Raw genomic sequence first — 15,809 nt, 5'->3', positions numbered from 1 at the left:
TTAAGTTAGGCATTTTAAGACCCCCCCCTTTCCCTTGTATCCTGCATTCTATGTGCGTCACCCCTGCATTTGGTACATGATGGCATGGTGGGTCCGGTAGCTCCATTTTTTGCTCTCCTCAGGCTCCAGAGCCTTTCTAGGAGCCTGGGGAGGGCAAAAATGGCTTTCCCCACCCCCCAGGCTCTCCGGAGGCAGGAAACAGCCTGTTTCCCTACTTCTGAGTGGCCCAGAAGGCCCGAAAATCAGCTCAGTTCATGTGTCCACTGATATGGCTCTGCATATCACCTGTGACATCGCCATCATAGCTCTACACCATTTCTGAAAGATGGCAGCCCAGTCTCTTCTTGAAAGCCTCCAGCAATGAAGCTCCCACAACTTCTGAAGGGCAACTTCTGTTCCACGGGCGCGTTGCTCTCACTCTCAGATTTCCAGAGGGCCAGACTTGGCACACAAATGGAATATATTTTGGGAAGCTATGACCCACCGGCAGATGATCTAATTGTGGCTGCCAAAAAAATAAAAAGCTATTTATAGGGGCTGCATCAGGAGCAAAGAGAAGCTTCACTCAGCCACTGCTTGTTGGAGGCTGCCGTTCCTCCAGGAGGGCCATGGCACGCTGCCCCTCCTTCTCCAGCCCTTCCATGAAGGCCTTCCAGGAGCTGCGGGAGGAGCCAAGGCTTGGCAGGGGGGAGGGCTCTGAGATGGCCAGGACCCTGCAGAGCAGGAGAGCGCACGAGGATCCCTTGGAGTGCCGGGACCCTGTGGTGCAGAATGCCCTTTACACGGGGAACCTGGCTGAGGTGCAGCGACACTTCTCCCAACGGTCTGCAGTCAACCTGCTCATCCACGCCGAGGGTCAGGATCTGCGCTGGACCAGTCAGAAATGGGGTAAGATTCCTAAGAAGGGGCGTGCATGAGAACACAAAAGTGCCTACTGTTCCTGTCCTATTGTTCCCTTTCATTATATCAAATTAATACTTTTGCTTATATATATAGACGTATTTTAGCCTATATTTTATATTTTATACATATTTTAGCCTATATATAAGTTTATATGATGTGTTGTTGTTTTTATGTCAATGTTTGCGTATACTGTTGTGACAAAAAAAAAAAGAGCAAGAGGGTAGCTTGGAGACCTCAGGGGTGCTGGTGCTGCCCCCCTGCAGGGCGCGATGCTGAACTGGCTACTAACTGGATGGAGTATCCAGGGGGCCCGACTGAAATCTGTCTGCCATCTTGTCAAAAATGATGTTGGGTCTCCTGCCTGGGCTGGGGGGGTTGGACTAGATGACCTACAAGATCCCTTCCAATTCTTGTTATTTTGTAATCTGTAAATCCCACCTCCATCCCCTGCACCCAACTCTTTGCGGCCAAGTCGCCATGGGACAGTTTGAACTTTTCTATTGAATCCTTCAAAATAAAATTGAAATAATAATAATAATTGGATTGTTGCTATTCACATTTCATTCTCTTCCGTCCTTTGGTGTCCTTTCTTGAATGATTCTATTCAACTATTTCTTGAATATTAACCCAGAGGTGCTTTTTCCAGGAGGCCGCTGGACTTTTTGGTTTTTTTTTTCTTTTGGAAGACATTTCACTTCTCACAGCTCTGACAGGTCAGTAGGGAATGGAAGGATTGCTATTCCTTGCAGACAGCTATTCTGTCAAAGAGTTAAAGAAGCTTCTAGGATGAGAAGTGAAATGTCTTCAGAAAGAAAAACAAGAAAGTCCAGTGGCCTCCTGGAAAAAGCACCTTTGGGACAACTATGACCTGAGGATCTGAGAATCTCTACAGACCTAGGATATTAATATAACTCTTGTCCTGCAATGAGTTGGCCATAGCATGTTGGCTGCAGCGAATTATCACAGACCCTGTCTTATATTTTTTTTTGAACCCTGAACTAAGCGCTTGGCCTTATTGCCATGCGCTCAAAAGCCCGATTGGGCTTATTATCTGGGGATGTCTTATTTTGGGGAAAACAGGGGACCAACCTGCTTCTCTCTTCCACCTGGGGGAGGGCTTGCTAGGATGCCCAGCTGGAGAGGCTGGAAGTGAGCTGCCCCACTGCAGGGGTTGTCCCTCTGGCTGCTTCCAGGAAGGGGAGGGTCTGGCGGGAGTGGGCCCTCTGCTGTCCATCTCAGCCAACAGTTGCCAGGGCTCCACCCTCCCTGGCCTCTCCATTGGGGGCAAAATCTGCTCCACCTCAAGGGGCAGGTGGGGGGCACTCTTTGAAGCAAACTGTCAACAAATCTTTAAGTTTATTTTTTAAAAGCAGCTCAACGCTAAGCTTCTTGGGTGAAGGGAGGCCAAATTCTGTTGAAAGAATCCAAGTCAGAATAGAGCTGGAAGAAACCTTGGAGGTCTTCAAGTCCAGCCCCCCGACACAAGCAGGAGACCCTAGCCTAGACCATTTCAGACAGGTGGCTGTCCAGTCTCTTCTTAAAAGCCTCCAGTGACGAAGCACCCACAATTTCTGATGGCAAGCAGTTCCACTGGTTAATTGTTCTCACTGTTAGGAAGTTTCTCCTTAATTCCAGGTTGCTTCTCTCCTCATTTAGTTTCCATCCATTTCTTGTTTTGCCTTCTGGTGCTTTGGAAAATTGACCTCCTCCTCTTTGTAGCAGCCCCTCGAATACTGGAATATTCTATTCCAATAATATAATAATTTATAATAATAATAATAATATAATTTATAATATAATAATTTCTATTAACATAATATATTTTATACTGATTTATACTATTACTACTACTACTACTAATAATAATAATAATAATAATAAGCCAAATATCACGGTTGTGAGGGCCAAACCGCACAGTTTATTGATATTGCTGTACCAGGAAATGTCATGGTTGAAGAAAAAGAACCGGGGGGAAAATCACCAAATATCGCGACCTGGCCATCGAAACTACACGGCTATGGATGAAACATGTAACCGTGATACCCACTGTCATCGGGGCACTTGGTACCATGTCCAAGAATTTTACAAAACCACATCAAGAAATTGCAGCTTCCTGCAATCGGAACTGCAAAAAACTGAGCTACTTGGAACATCTTATATTTTAAGAAGATACTTGGTTGATACCTAGGACTCTGGCAGCAACCCAAATCAACCATTAGCACCAGTCAAGGGTATTTGTGACACATTTTTAAATGTTCAGTTGACTGAGCTTCATGTTTAATGAATAAAAGAGATCATAATGATAACAAGATAATAATAACAACAACAACAACAACAACAACAGTATGTATTACAGAACCAACCTTCCTATTCAACTTCATTAATCACTTAATCCATTTTCTTGGTTGATAACATAAAGGGAAGAAACAGAGGAAGGGCAGCCCACAAAATGCTTGGGGTCCTCTGTCTTCCCCAGCCAAAAAAACACCAAGTCACACCACCTGAGCCTTCCCGGGTTGTGTGAACACAACTGCTGGGTATCACTCACCTGGTGACTTAGCACGAGGGGCTGGTATATAATATAAATTGAAGTGATGTGCTTATTGCTATGGGACCTTCCAGACTGTGCACACCGGAGAGATTGCGGCCGATCGGGCAGGGAAGTCCCCGCCCCCGCCCCCGCGCGCGCCGGCTCCCCTTGGCTCACTTGGACGCCGCTCCCCAGCTCCTGCCAGCCCAGGCACTGCCTTTTCCCACGCGCCAGGCCTGGTGTCCCAGGAATTAAAGTGCCCGCCCTCGGGGAGATTGCCCGCCTCCCTCCGGAGAAGAGGCGCAGCCATGGAACCCATCTCGACGCGCAGGGCGCGGGGAGGGGCGCAGGCCTTCTGGCAGGCCCTGCTGGCGGGCGATGGTTGCACCCTTCTCTGCTGCCTGAGCGACCCCGAGAGCAACGTGGGCCCCAATTCCGTCTTCGACACCAGCGACTCTCACGAGTGGCAGCAGTACCGCTCCAGTGCTCGCCAGCTGAGTGCGTCGGGAGAGAGCGCGCGGAGGGGGCCGCTTAACGGAGAAAGGGAGGCCGGCAGCTGTGGACGCTGGGGTCCCACTCCCGGCACTTCTCCCTCTGCGGGGGTAGGGAGCTGGGGCGTGGAAGGCCGTCCCCCCTCCTCCGGAGGCTGCACATGGCTCAGCCGGCTGACCCTCCGCCTTCTCTCCGCAGGGCTGTGGTCTCTGACCTACGAGCAGGAGCTCACCACGCCGCTGCACATCACGGCCAGCCGCGGCTACCTGGACTGCTTGCGCCACTTGCTGCTGCGCGGAGCCGAAGTGGATCTGGCGCCCGGTGGACAGACCGCCCTGCACGCGGCTTGCGGGGCGGCCACTGCCGACTGCGTCCAGCTCCTGCTCTCTTTTGGCGCTGACCCCGGGGCCGTCTCCGAAGGCGGATTTCAGCCCCTCCACCTCTGCCGGAACCCCGGCTCGAGCGAGTGAGTAGCACCGCCTGGCGACGCCCCGCAGAGTAACAGCCGAGGGCTCGCCCTGAGCAAGCTGGCTGCGGCAGGGGGTTTTGGGAAGCTTTGGGGTGTTTGAAAGTACCCGGCCGTTAGGTCCCCAGAGCCCGGTTTCCATGCCACGTTTCCGCCCTTTTTGGCTTGTTGAATTGTTGCAAAACGGGGCAGCCGGAAGGCTGTGAAAGCAAGAGTCCGACCCACTGGCTCGGGCCAAATCCCGCAGCGTTCCTTTGGATCCGGCTTCTTTCAGGTGTCGGGCATGGGGGCCCTCCCGCCGGCGCTTGAGAGCCCTAGACGCGCAAAGGCGGCCAACGGCAAGGAGAGGCCGCTAGCGCGGGTGTCGGAACCAGCCGCGAGGCTCGCGAGTTCTGTGCTGTGGGGATCCACAAGGGGGGGGGAATGCTTCTCCACCACCCGTTCAGCCCTGTCTGCGTGGGGCTGAGGCGGCTCCCCGCGCGTGGGACTCCTTGACTTTCCCTTTCCCGAATAGAGGAACCACCACATCCAAAGGGAAGGGCAGGCGCATCCGCTCGGGATGTCGGCCAGCCTCCTGCGAAGCAGTACAACGTATTCTGCGTTCGCGGAAAGTGTTTTGGCCCAAGCATAGCTGGAGGCCGCGAGTGGGAGCTGTCCACGGAGTCTTCTGCCCGCCGTCTTGGATGAAACAGCCGTCTTGGATGAAACAACTCGCCACGGCCAACTCTCCGCGGGACAAACCACCATGGACAACCATGATGAGACAAATCGCTGCAGGACAATTGAACAATTCATTTAATTATTTAAAATAAGTAAAAAAAATAATTTAATTTGTGTCCTTCGCATTTCATTCCGTCCCTCCTCTGGCATCCTGTCTTTAATGCTTTTATTCCACCATTTCTTGGATATCAGTGTAACTCTTGTCGCGCAGGGAGTTGTTCTGTGGCGAGCTGTCCCGCGCAGAATTGGCCATGGCAAGTTGATCCGTGGCGAGTTGGCTGTGGAGAATTGGCCGGCCTTTCCTCGCTCCCGGTGGTCAGGGGCGGAGAGTAGAAATGGGTAGGAATTGAGTATGGTTTCGCTCTGGCCTTTCCCAGCTGGCCGCCGAAGTGCCTTCTGCCCCCTCGGTTGACAGTGGCGGGCAGCCCTAGGGCACGCCCACACTGACCCCTGCAGCCTCTGCTCCGAGACAGGCTCGGCCTTGAACGTAGTTTCATAGGAAAAGAAGAGTTTGGACTGCGTAAAAGGCTGATGGGCGCATGGCGCCTCTTCGGCTCAGGAGTGGGGAAAGGCCCTTTAGGAGACTGTGGGGCCGAAAGGGAGTGTCGTCTGCTGCTCCTTTTGGAAAAGCACCCCCACCTCTCCAGGGAAGGCCTTGTTCTTCCAGCTGCTCCGACGAGCCCCGGGCAAAACGCTTCGGGGGTCACCAACCTTCAAGTCCGCCTTTCCTCCTGAGATGCCGGACCCACCCTCCCCGAGAGCAGGAGCCTGCGCTCGGGGAAGGGATCGGGTCGCGGTTCCCGCCAGTTTTGGGCTCGCAAGAAAGCCCCGCCAACGTCATTCCTTTTCCTCTGTTTCCCCCCCTTCCAGGTGCGCCCGCCTTCTGTTGAGCCACGGGGCGGTGGTGAATTGCGAGTCCGAGGAGGAAGGGGACACTCCGCTGCACGTGGCGGCTCGGCAAGGCTTGGCGGAACACGTGCGCCTCTTCCTGAGCTACGGGGCAGCCCTGGAGGCCAAGAACGCCGAGGGGGAAACCCCGCTGATCGCCGCCTGCGCCCTGGCTCACTCCGCCCAGGCGGCGGACGCTTACTACGAAGTGTGCCGACTGCTAGTGGAAGCCGGCGCCCGGGTGAACGCCGCCGACCGCGACCGCCAGCGCCCGCTGCACCAGGCCTGCAAGAATGCCAACTCACGCGTGGTGGCGCTGCTCCTGGCCCACGGCGCCAACGTCAACATCATGAGCTACAGCGGCAATACGGCACTCCACAACGCCCTGCAGGTGGCGGCCTACCGCCTGGACCACCGGCCGGAGTTGGTGGTGCGCCAACTGCTCAACCACGGCGCCGTCCGCGTCTGGCCTGGGGCGCTGCTCAAGGTGCGAATCCACCCGGTCGCCACACGGGAGGAGGAGGCGCCGACCTAGCAGGAGCCGCGGCTTGCTCGCCTCCCCTAAACTGTTCCGGGGGACGAAAGCGCGCGTCTCCAACTCCCCTCTCCCCCTACGCAGTGGGTCTGGGACCGGCCGGCCTGCAAGGGGCGTGGGAAGTCCACGCTGGTGGTTGCCTGTCCCCGGGGAGAGCGAGCCAAAGAAACCCCAGGATCAACGACGTTGCCGCGCTTAAGGCCGCGGCCGGCTCCGTTTGGCGCAAAGGAGGCCAGGCCCGTGAACAGAACAGACGAACAGAGTTGGAAGGTCATCTAGCCCAACCCTCCCCCCCCCCTCTCCCAAGCAGACCCTGCATCATTTCTCACAGATGGCAGTCCTGGGCTAGATTTGATCGTAGCAGGGTCGTCCAGACGTGCAAACTTAAAAGAGTGCCCGGGGGTTCCTTCGGGATCTTAGTCACGGAAGGTGCCAACTTCGGGATTTGGGTTCCTCTCCTCTCTGGGCAGGAAATTGTCTGGGGGATTCGTGGAGAGGCAGAATATACAGGCATGGTTTTAAAGTCCAAAGGAAATGTGGGCGCCCCGTGCATCCCACCCTTGACTTTTGGAAGCCAACTCGGCTCTCCGGGTTCGAGGCTCCATTGACTCAATGTGTGAGGTTCGGGCGAGATCCGGGGGTTAGAGAGGGGAAGGATTCCGAAGGGGAGGGTCCAGCAGGACAGCCTGTGGAGCAAGGTCGCTCTGCTTCATTCTTAAAAAAGATTCGGAGGTGAACAAGCAGCGGCCTGCCACGAAGGAGGTGGTGGGGGTTTGCGGGCTCGTAGATAACCCAGGAAAGCAAAGGAAAGGCGCGCAATTCTGGCCCCCACGCCTCTTCTTGGGCCACTTCTGCGCCCTTCCCCAACGTTTAGCGCCACCTTCACGCGGGGACCCTTCCAAGGGATTCGGGCCCGAGGCTGCCAGCCTGCGCACAGCCCTAACAGCTCCCCTTTTTCTTCCTCCTCCCCTTCTCCACAGGTGCTGCGCCACTGCTGCGGTTCCCCTCGGACGGTGGAGACCCTGCTCAACTGCTACGTGCGAGTGCCCGTCACCGAGGCCTGGCAGCACGCTGTCCCAGAAGAGCTGGTACACGTGAGTCTGCGTGGGAGCCCGAGCGTCTTGGGGTCCCGGGTTGGGTGGGCTTCTCCTGCCAGGGTTGCCTTTCCCGTGGTGAAATCCAAATTTTTTACTACCGGTTCTGTGCGCGTGGTTTGGTGGGCGTGGCAGGGGAAGGATACTGCAAAATCTCTACTCCCACCCCATTCCCGGGCCAGTCAGAGGTGGTATTTGGCGGTTCTCCGAACTACTCAAAATTTCCGCTACTGGTTCTCCAGAACTTGTCAGAACCTGCTGGATTTCACTTCTTTGCCTTTCCGGTTCTCACAAAACCCCGCTTCCCTCTTTGCAGCAGCACCCGCGGTTCTTCCGGTCTCTCTTCGCCCTTGGCCAGGGACCCCGCAGCCTGCAACACCTGGCCAGGTGTGCTCTTCGTAGCTGCTTGGAAGGCCGTCTCCTCCAGGCCCTGCCCCACCTGCAGCTGCCCTCCGCCTTGCATCAGTTCGTGCTGCTTCGCTTCGAGGACGTCCTTTACTAGCCCTTCTCAGCCCCCACCCCGGGCGTGGTAGTCGGAGGCTGCCTGGAATCCCAGCCGAGCGAAGCGCCCGCACCTTCACCCTTCAGTCCAGGCCGGACAGGTATGGCGGGCCCTGGCTTCCACCGAGAGCCCGATGGGCCTGGAGCACTCCGACCGATCCGGATGGCGCAGGTGGAAGGAGGCGGCAATGAAGGTGGATCGCCTTCCCGGCGGGAACCTCTCCGAGGCGAGCCCGAAGAAAGATCCAGCGGTCTGCCAGAGATCCAGAAGACAAAAAGAGAGTATATGCGCACGGGTGCCGCGCCTCGTTTCATCGGAGCTGGGAGCGGAGAGACTCAAGGTGCCTCCCTGCCGGCTTTACGAGTAGGGCTCCAGTGAGCCCGAGCAGACCAAGCCAGGCAGAAGCTCCAGACGCCTGGATGCCCCGTCCCGGCCTAGCCTCCTTGCGAGCCCCTGGCCTATTCCGGCTGCTTCCCTGCCGGAGCACTTGTTCCCCAGAGTGACAGAGCCCCCACTATGAATCCCCAAACCGACGTGGGTTGCTGGAAATGCAGGTGAAAGCAAACCGGTGGAGAACCTGATCCGCAGGCGCGGAGAAACCCCTTCTCATCCGTCCGCTCCCCCTTTTTCTCTCCCCCCTCCCTCAGCCTTTCTCTGGCGTGTGGAGAGCTCCCTGTTTTTTTGTAGATTGCCCGGGTGTGTAATAAAGAGGCTACTTCTTCAGTGGTGCGTGGCTGTATGTCTCCTCCGTGATCCCGGAACGAGCGAAAGGCGGACGGGCCAGGCCGCCGGAGAGGGGCCCGGAAGCAGCCTGATGGGTGGGCAGATTCCCAGGCAAGCCGACCCTGGTTGCCCTCCAGGCGGCGCTGCAAGATACAGCTGGATGCGGTTTGCAGAAGGCGCTTTGAGCCAGTGAGGGGTGGAGGGCAGCGGCGTATCAGAGGGGGGTTGTCCTGGCGTGACAGAGAGGGCGCGGCCCCTTGCCTTGCTCGGGACAGGGATCGCGTCCCTGCCATCGTCCCAGGGTCTCGGGTGGTCCTGTGCAGGCCCAACGCCTTGGCTGACAGAGTCCATTTGATGCCGTGACTGGGAAACAAGTGGCGGAAAAGGCGCGGGGGGGCCCGTTTCTTTGAGCACTCGAGGAATCCTCCGCCTCGGACCTTCCACCTGGCTGTCCCCCAGGCAGCCTGCTCCTGCCCTCTTCCTGCCCCCTCTTCCTGGAGCAAAGGCAGCCGTGGGGAGGCGTCCACCGCCCTTCTGAGCGCCCGTATGGGTAGCCTCAGAGAGGTCTGGGCGCAACAGGTAGGCAAAGGACCAGGTGAGGCCTGGGCAGTTCCTGCCTCGGAAAGGAAAAGACAGGGACGAGCGGCTCGAGGGGCGGCTCCCTCCACTTCGGCTCTGCTAGATGGACCGGTGGACGGAGCAAAGGCGTTTTCTCCCCACCCCAATCTGCCGGGGTAGCTAGCCAGTAGCTCTGGTGGGATGTGCCCAACCCCCGGGGTAAGACCCGTGGCACGTAGACTGGCAGTGCTTCGGATGCCCTGGAGCAGGAGAACATGGACGATGGGGCAGGGGGGAATCGGGTGAATTGGCGTGCCAAGAGCCACGGGGTAGGAGGCATCCACTCCCCCCGTGAGCGACGGGACAGCGAGCCGAGCGGCTGATGGCAAAGGCAGGACTGGCACATCGCCGAGCAACGTCCGAGCGACCCAAGGACCGGCTAGCGACGCGATCCGCTCCCGGTGCGTCCTGCCACGAGAAGAGGAAAGAGCGGACAGGGCGACCCCGCGGGAGTCGATTGGTGGGAGAGTCCCGTGGGGCTCCTCCCCGCCCGCCCGCGGGGCAGCTGGTCCCGCCCAGCCCGACAAAAGGCCCCTTGTGCGCCCGGCCGGTAATTGGCAATCATCAATCACCAGTCATAATGGCTGATGAGGCGGGAGGGGGCGGTGCTTCCCAGGGGCCCTCTGACCGCTCCAGTGGGAACCCGCCGCTGTTCCCTGGCCCGGCCGCGGGGCGGGCGGCTCTAGGGGGGAACTCAAGCGGAATTTGAGGAAGATGGATGAGCGCGGAGGCAGGGCGACACCCCTTCCCCCTCCCCTGCCATTTCCTCCCTCCTCGCCCGCCCGCCCGCCCTCTCTTGGCAGACAGCGCCAGCCAAGCGCCAGGGCGGCAGCGAGAGGAACGGCGCGGCGGCGGCTCCGTCGAAGGGCTCCGGCCGAGCGACCAGAGGCGGAAAGCGAGCCGCCGTGCCTCCACCGGGGCTGGAGCTCCGGGTCACTCTGGAGACTCTGGCGGGGGGTCAACCAAGCCGGTAAGTGCCGGCAGGGTCCGGGCCGCCGCCATGCAGAGGCCAAGTAGCGGCCAAGGGGCCGCCTTCTCCATCGATTCTCTGATCGGCCACTCGCCGCCCGCCCCGCGCTCCGGCCCGCTGCTCTACACCGGCTACCCGATGTTTATGCCCTACCGGCCGCTGGTGCTGCCCCACGGACCGCTGCAAGCCGCTACCGGGCTGCCCCCGCTGGCCCCGCTGGCTTCCTTTGCCGGCCGCCTCAGCAACTCCTTCTGCGCCAGCCTCGGCCAAGCCGTCCCGTCCATGGTGGCTCTCACCACCGCCTTACCGAGCTTCGGGGAGCCCCCGGACGGCTTCTACCCGTCCCAGGAATTGCCGGTCCCCGGGCGAAGCAGCACGGAGCCCCCCTGCCGCCGCCGCAGCGGGGCAGAAGAGCTGGAAAGAGGCGAGGTGTCTCCAGCCCGGGACAAAGGAGGCCCGGAGCCGCCGCTACACTTCCCGGATCCCTTTCCCGGCCTGGCAGGTGGGTCCCTCGTTGGGCTGCAGGTGGGTGGGCTGCGCGATGGCTCCTCTGGCCGGTTGCTGCATTGCAAGAACTTTTCTCGCGCGGGGGAAAGTTTGTCTACTCACCAGGGTGCCCTGGGGGGGGGTCAACGAGGGGGGTGAGAACCGATCGAGCAATCGCCCACTCTCACGGCCACGAGTCCCTTCGTCCTTCCCGTTGGCCAGCAGTCACCCCGGACCGTAATCCTAAACCCCCTGTTCCCGCGCCTCCTACGGTTGTAGCCGTCGTAGCTTTTGCCCTGTTTCTTATACCGCTCGGTGCCCAAATTATGATCCAGCTGCCGCCCTGCGCCACCCGCCCGCGGTCTATTCGCAAAAGGCGCACCTGCGAGGAACCGGGTGCTCCCGGACACCTGGGCTACAAGGATTGTCTGGAAGACTCCCTTCGGCTCCGCGCTCCTCACCGCACCGAGCGCTTGTCCCGGGCGCGCCGAAGGAATTCTCCTTTCCTCCGGTAACGGAGTGCTCTCGCGGCCGGCGGCTCCATCCGGAAAACCCCGGGGCAGCGGGGACGGAGCTGTCCCAGGTGCTGCGGAGCAGCCGAGGCTGAGCCGCCCGTTCCCCACGCGCGATCAAAGGGAAGGCCAGGGCGAGGACTCGCTTTGCAACGTTCCCTGCTAAAGAGGCCGGGACAGCGGGCTCCCTGTCAAGCTGTTTTTGGACCGGCAGTCCGATTGGAGCAGCCGTTCCAACCCCCTCGTGAATCGGTCACCCTTGAATTGTGGCGGCGAGGTGATGGACGGGTTGGGAAAAGAGGAGCGCGAAGCTTTTCCCCACTTCCCCGGCCCGGGCGCCCCACACACTTTCACGCCGACCGAAGACCGGCCGCGGGACTTGACGCCCGCAGTCGCGGGTTTTCTGGTTTTCGTGGGGGGGGGGGGAACAGCGGTAAAACGGCGGAGCTTTGGGCCGCTCTCCCGGGACAAGACCTGGTCGGGAGGGTCTTTTCCCCGCCTCTCCCTCCGAGGAGACGCCAACAGAGTCGTGGACGGTGGCGGCGAAAAGTTGCAGCAACCGAGGCGGCACGAAGCCATCGGGGCCCTCCTGAGAAGAGAAGGCGGTTACTCCCGAGTAAATCCCGTGAAGGCATCCGGGACTTCTGAGTCATATCTGGCCCGGCAAGAATCCTAGTTTTGACACGCACTGCCGAAAGAAAGGAGGGAGGGGAGCAGCCCGCTCTGCGGCGGCCTGCCTAGTTTGGGGGCAAGGAAGCCGCGCCCTTGCTTCCCAATCCATTTGTTCACTTGGAGCCTTCCGGGGCACGCGCAGGGGTTCCTAAGGCGGGGTGCATTGAACAATCACTAAATCAATAGATGGTGAAGAAGGACGTCCCCCACGCGTGGCATATCTACCTCCCCATTGCAGGAACTTGGGGGGCACTTTCTGCACCTCGGTAGTGAGCTCCGGGGCACCATGTCTCCGGGACAAACAGCCGGGCCCTTCTAGTCCCATAAAGGCTGCAGAGCCTCCCCACAGCTCTTGTGGGGGGGCTGTGGTGAGCGAACAGCCCCCCTCAAGAGATCAGGTTCGCCCTACAGCGAGTCCAAGTCTCACGGAAGTGACCAGGGATTGGTGGGGAGGGATGGGGGGGTTTGTGACGCAGGCTTCTAGGCTTCGGACGAGGGACCATTAGTTCTCCAGGGGTCTCAGGCCCAAAGGCTTTGGACTGTGAACTGTAGCCTCCATCATCCCAAGCCCAGCAGCGAACCTCGCTAAGAAGGGCGCCCCACCAGCAGGTTCAAAGCCTCCCCGTTCCCGGCACACGGTCGGCCCACGCGCTCCCCGGGCCCGTGCGTGCTCACCGTGCTTGGGCTGGTTTCGGGCAGCCCTGGCTCGGGTCACCCCGCAGTCTGAACGGGAATGAGAGATCGCCCTGCGCCTTTACTCGGGCGCTTGGCCGCGAGTCCCGGAGCCGGCAGCTGATTCTGTATGGCCGCGGATTTACTAGGCTAACTGGGTGGGTGTGGGTGTCGGGGATGACCCAGGCTAGACTGGAAGGTCAAAACAAAACAAAACAAAACAAAACGTATCGTAAGAAGGCAGCATGAGCAACCGTTGGGGCTGGGTGGCGGCTGGAGACCACCTGGCCGAATCCCGCAGGAAGGTTTCCTTCGAAGCTTCCACTCCCCGGTGCGTCTGCCAACTTGGCCGGCGTGGCACGATTTCATCAGATCCATTTATTCAGACATACAAAAAAAACCCAACAACACTCCGCACACGCCCAGAGGCCGTCGTCTGTCGGGTCATTCCTGTGCTTGTTTCTACGCGGTTTCCACCGCGTGCGGGACGGACGGGGACCCAGGCAGAGAAGTCAGCGAGGAGAGCGGAGCAGAGTCCCGGATTTCCAGACTCAAAACAAGAGGTACTATAAGCGGCTTCACCGACTGAGACCCGTCCCGGTCCGTCTTGAATCTGAGGCGGGAGTTCCCGGCGCACTTTCCCTGCTTTTCCGACGCGTCTGGCCTGCCTGGCTTGGTGGGGCCTCCGATTTCGGCTGCAAGGCAAGGGATCCGCCCAGCGGAGGCCCTTTGGGGAGAGTTCTCGGGATCCCATGGCCGTGACTGACCGCCGCTGCGGGGCCAAAAGGTCTGCGCAGAAAGGAGGGACCTCGCTTCCGATGGAGGGTCGCGGTGACTCTTCCCCCCCCCTCCGCCCCCTAGCGCGTCTGGGTGTCTTCCAAGCAAGCGATCTTTCCTTGCGATCCTCCCTCAGCCGCTCCCTCCCCGAAGCCTTTGCAGGTCAGTGCCGGCAATACTGGAGGAGGGGGACGTGGCGAGGAATCGCGCAACTGGGCAGGAGGCGGCCTCTGATCTCCTGGCTTCGGGAAGCGTGGCGTGAGGAGAGAAGGAGCTTCTGGAAAAACAGAGGAAGGGGCCCGAGCCTCATCATGGCACCAAACCCAGACCGGGGGAGGGCAACCTCCGAAGCAGGCAGGGAGTCGGGAAGAAAGACCCTCTTTCTCGGACTGGCCAAAGCCTCTCCCCGTCAGTCCCCCGTCAGTCCCCCTGAAGTCCGACCTCTTCGCAAGCCGCTTTGGACCTGCAGCTCAAGAGGCAGCTGGGTGCTTCCCTTTTGCTCCCGGCCTGACGGAGAGGAAGGGGGCGGCGGGTGGGAGTGGGGGGCAAAGGCCCGCAGAGATTCTCCATCTGCCTGGCCCAAACGGCGAAACCGTGTGTGTGTGGGGGCAGGGGGGCTCGCCAGTCCCCTTCTCCCGCTTGAGCTCGGCGGCTTAACTCGAGCGTCCTACTTCGGAGCTCCGTCGGCATGGCCGCTCTCCTCCCCAGTACGACATCCCACCCACCTCCAGCTCCCCCACGCGGGAATGGGATGTGTGAGCCGCGCCTCCTGCTAGCACCGGTTCGGGAACTGAGGAGCAATACGGCTTGGGCGCTTTTGGCTCGGGTTAGATCCGTGGGGCTGCAGCAGCCGCGCGCGTGGCCGGGTTCCGACTTGAGGGGACGGTCCCTCTACGTGGGGAGAGACGTAACCTCTTCTCCTCCACTCCTTCCCTCCCCCCCTCTTTTTCTCTCTCTCACTCTTTCCTTCCTCTTCCACTGACTAATGAGACACACCTCTGTCTGTCTGTCTCACTCACTTTCCTTCCTCTTCCACTAATCACACCCATCTCTCTCCCTCTGTCTCTCTCTCTCCCGCAGACGGCAAAGGCGCCTACAGCTCGGACGAAGATAAGGCGGACGAGCGGGCGGGTGAGGCGGGCTGCGGCAGCGAGCAGGACAGCTCGGCGGAGGCGGAGAGCGAAGAGGAGTCGTTCTTGGAGGGTCCCGGCGGCGGCGGCGGCCCAGTGCCAGCCAAAGCCAAGGCTAAGCGGGGCGCGGGCGAGCAAGCGGCAGCGGCGGTTCCTCCTGCCGGGGCTGCTGCTGGTCCCTCCTCCTCGTCGTCAGGGGGCCCGGGCAAGAGCCGGCGGCGGCGCACCGCCTTCACCAGCGAGCAGCTACTAGAGCTGGAGAAGGAGTTCCACTGCAAGAAGTACCTGAGCCTGACGGAGCGCTCCCAGATCGCCCACGCGCTCAAGCTCAGCGAGGTCCAGGTCAAGATCTGGTTCCAGAACCGGCGCGCCAAGTGGAAGCGAATCAAGGCGGGGAACGTCAGCGGCCGCTCGGGGGAGCCGGTCCGGAACCCCAAAATCGTGGTGCCCATCCCGGTCCACGTCAACCGCTTCGCCGTGCGCAGCCAACACCAGCAGCTTGAGCAGGCCCAGCGCCCCTGAAGGCCCGCCGCCTGTACAGCCCCCCCAACCCGCTTATTTATTCGTGTAAAGTCTGTACATAAGGGGTTAACCCTAACCCCCTCCCACTTGTATATGAGCCTGCCCCCCCACGCCCCGACCCCCGTATCCGTTCCGTGCAGTCGTGTAATTGATCAATAAATCTATTTTGTATGGACCCGCCACCCCGAGTGGTCGACTCCCATCGCGGGGGTGGGGGGAGAAGGTGGCGTGGGGGATGTCTGACTGCCCCCTCCCCATGACCACCCACGGGGGAGGGAGACCGTTCCGCCGACTCGGAAAGGGTCTGCGAAGCCCACCACGCGCGTGGCTGCTGCTCTGCGGATGGGGCTCTGCGCACCCGCACCTGGCCCGTTTTCTGAACGCGGGGAGAGGAATGGGGTGGGGATGGAAAGGAAAGGCAAGGTTGCCTCCTCCACTCCCCGCTGGCTGACTTTCCAAAGGACCGTTGGGGAAGGAACTCCTTGGCTTGCTTCAAGCCTCTCCAAGCTCCCTCGGGGTCCTTGCAGCAGCCCCTTCTTCATTTCCCACCCCCCAGCCATCATAGGCACAAGGGAGACCCTCTGCTCCTTCGCTTCT

At 59.8% G+C, this 15,809-nt stretch overlaps 2 protein-coding genes across 2 annotated transcripts; both read left to right on the top strand.

Annotated features, from left to right (window-relative positions):
- The first annotated feature begins 563 nt into the window (after nt 1-563).
- ASB10 (ankyrin repeat and SOCS box containing 10) lies at nt 564-8,853 on the top strand. The gene is made up of 5 exons (XM_058179361.1): nt 564-888; nt 4,124-4,391; nt 5,982-6,486; nt 7,515-7,628; nt 7,945-8,853. Exons 1-5 carry the CDS (start codon nt 609-611, stop codon nt 8,128-8,130), a joined length of 1,353 nt encoding a protein of 450 aa, XP_058035344.1. The 5' UTR covers nt 564-608; the 3' UTR covers nt 8,131-8,853.
- A 1,268-nt stretch (nt 8,854-10,121) lies between these two features.
- Nucleotides 10,122-15,392, top strand: GBX1 (gastrulation brain homeobox 1). The gene is made up of 2 exons (XM_058179363.1): nt 10,122-10,943; nt 14,641-15,392. Exons 1-2 carry the CDS (start codon nt 10,190-10,192, stop codon nt 15,210-15,212), a joined length of 1,326 nt encoding a protein of 441 aa, XP_058035346.1. The 5' UTR covers nt 10,122-10,189; the 3' UTR covers nt 15,213-15,392.
- The last annotated feature ends 417 nt before the right edge of the window (nt 15,393-15,809 follow it).

Source organism: Ahaetulla prasina, chromosome 4 (genome assembly GCF_028640845.1).
Source record: "Ahaetulla prasina isolate Xishuangbanna chromosome 4, ASM2864084v1, whole genome shotgun sequence".
In the NCBI taxonomy this organism is placed as follows: domain Eukaryota; kingdom Metazoa; phylum Chordata; class Lepidosauria; order Squamata; family Colubridae; genus Ahaetulla; species Ahaetulla prasina.
This window is presented reverse-complemented; position numbering and strand designations above follow the sequence as displayed.

What these genes read in the sequence shown, in the direction of transcription:
- ASB10 (XM_058179361.1), top strand. Translation starts at nt 609, where the DNA reads ATGGCACGCTGCCCCTCCTTCTCCAGCCCTTCCATGAAGGCCTTCCAG. An exon ending in GGCCTGGGGCGCTGCTCAAG is followed by an intron (nt 6,487 to 7,514) that starts GTGCGAATCCAC and finishes CCTTCTCCACAG; the next exon opens with GTGCTGCGCCACTGCTGCGG. An exon ending in TCCCAGAAGAGCTGGTACAC is followed by an intron (nt 7,629 to 7,944) that starts GTGAGTCTGCGT and finishes CCCTCTTTGCAG; the next exon opens with CAGCACCCGCGGTTCTTCCG.
- GBX1 (XM_058179363.1), top strand. Translation starts at nt 10,190, where the DNA reads ATGAGCGCGGAGGCAGGGCGACACCCCTTCCCCCTCCCCTGCCATTTC. An exon ending in TCCCTTTCCCGGCCTGGCAG is followed by an intron (nt 10,944 to 14,640) that starts GTGGGTCCCTCG and finishes TCTCTCCCGCAG; the next exon opens with ACGGCAAAGGCGCCTACAGC.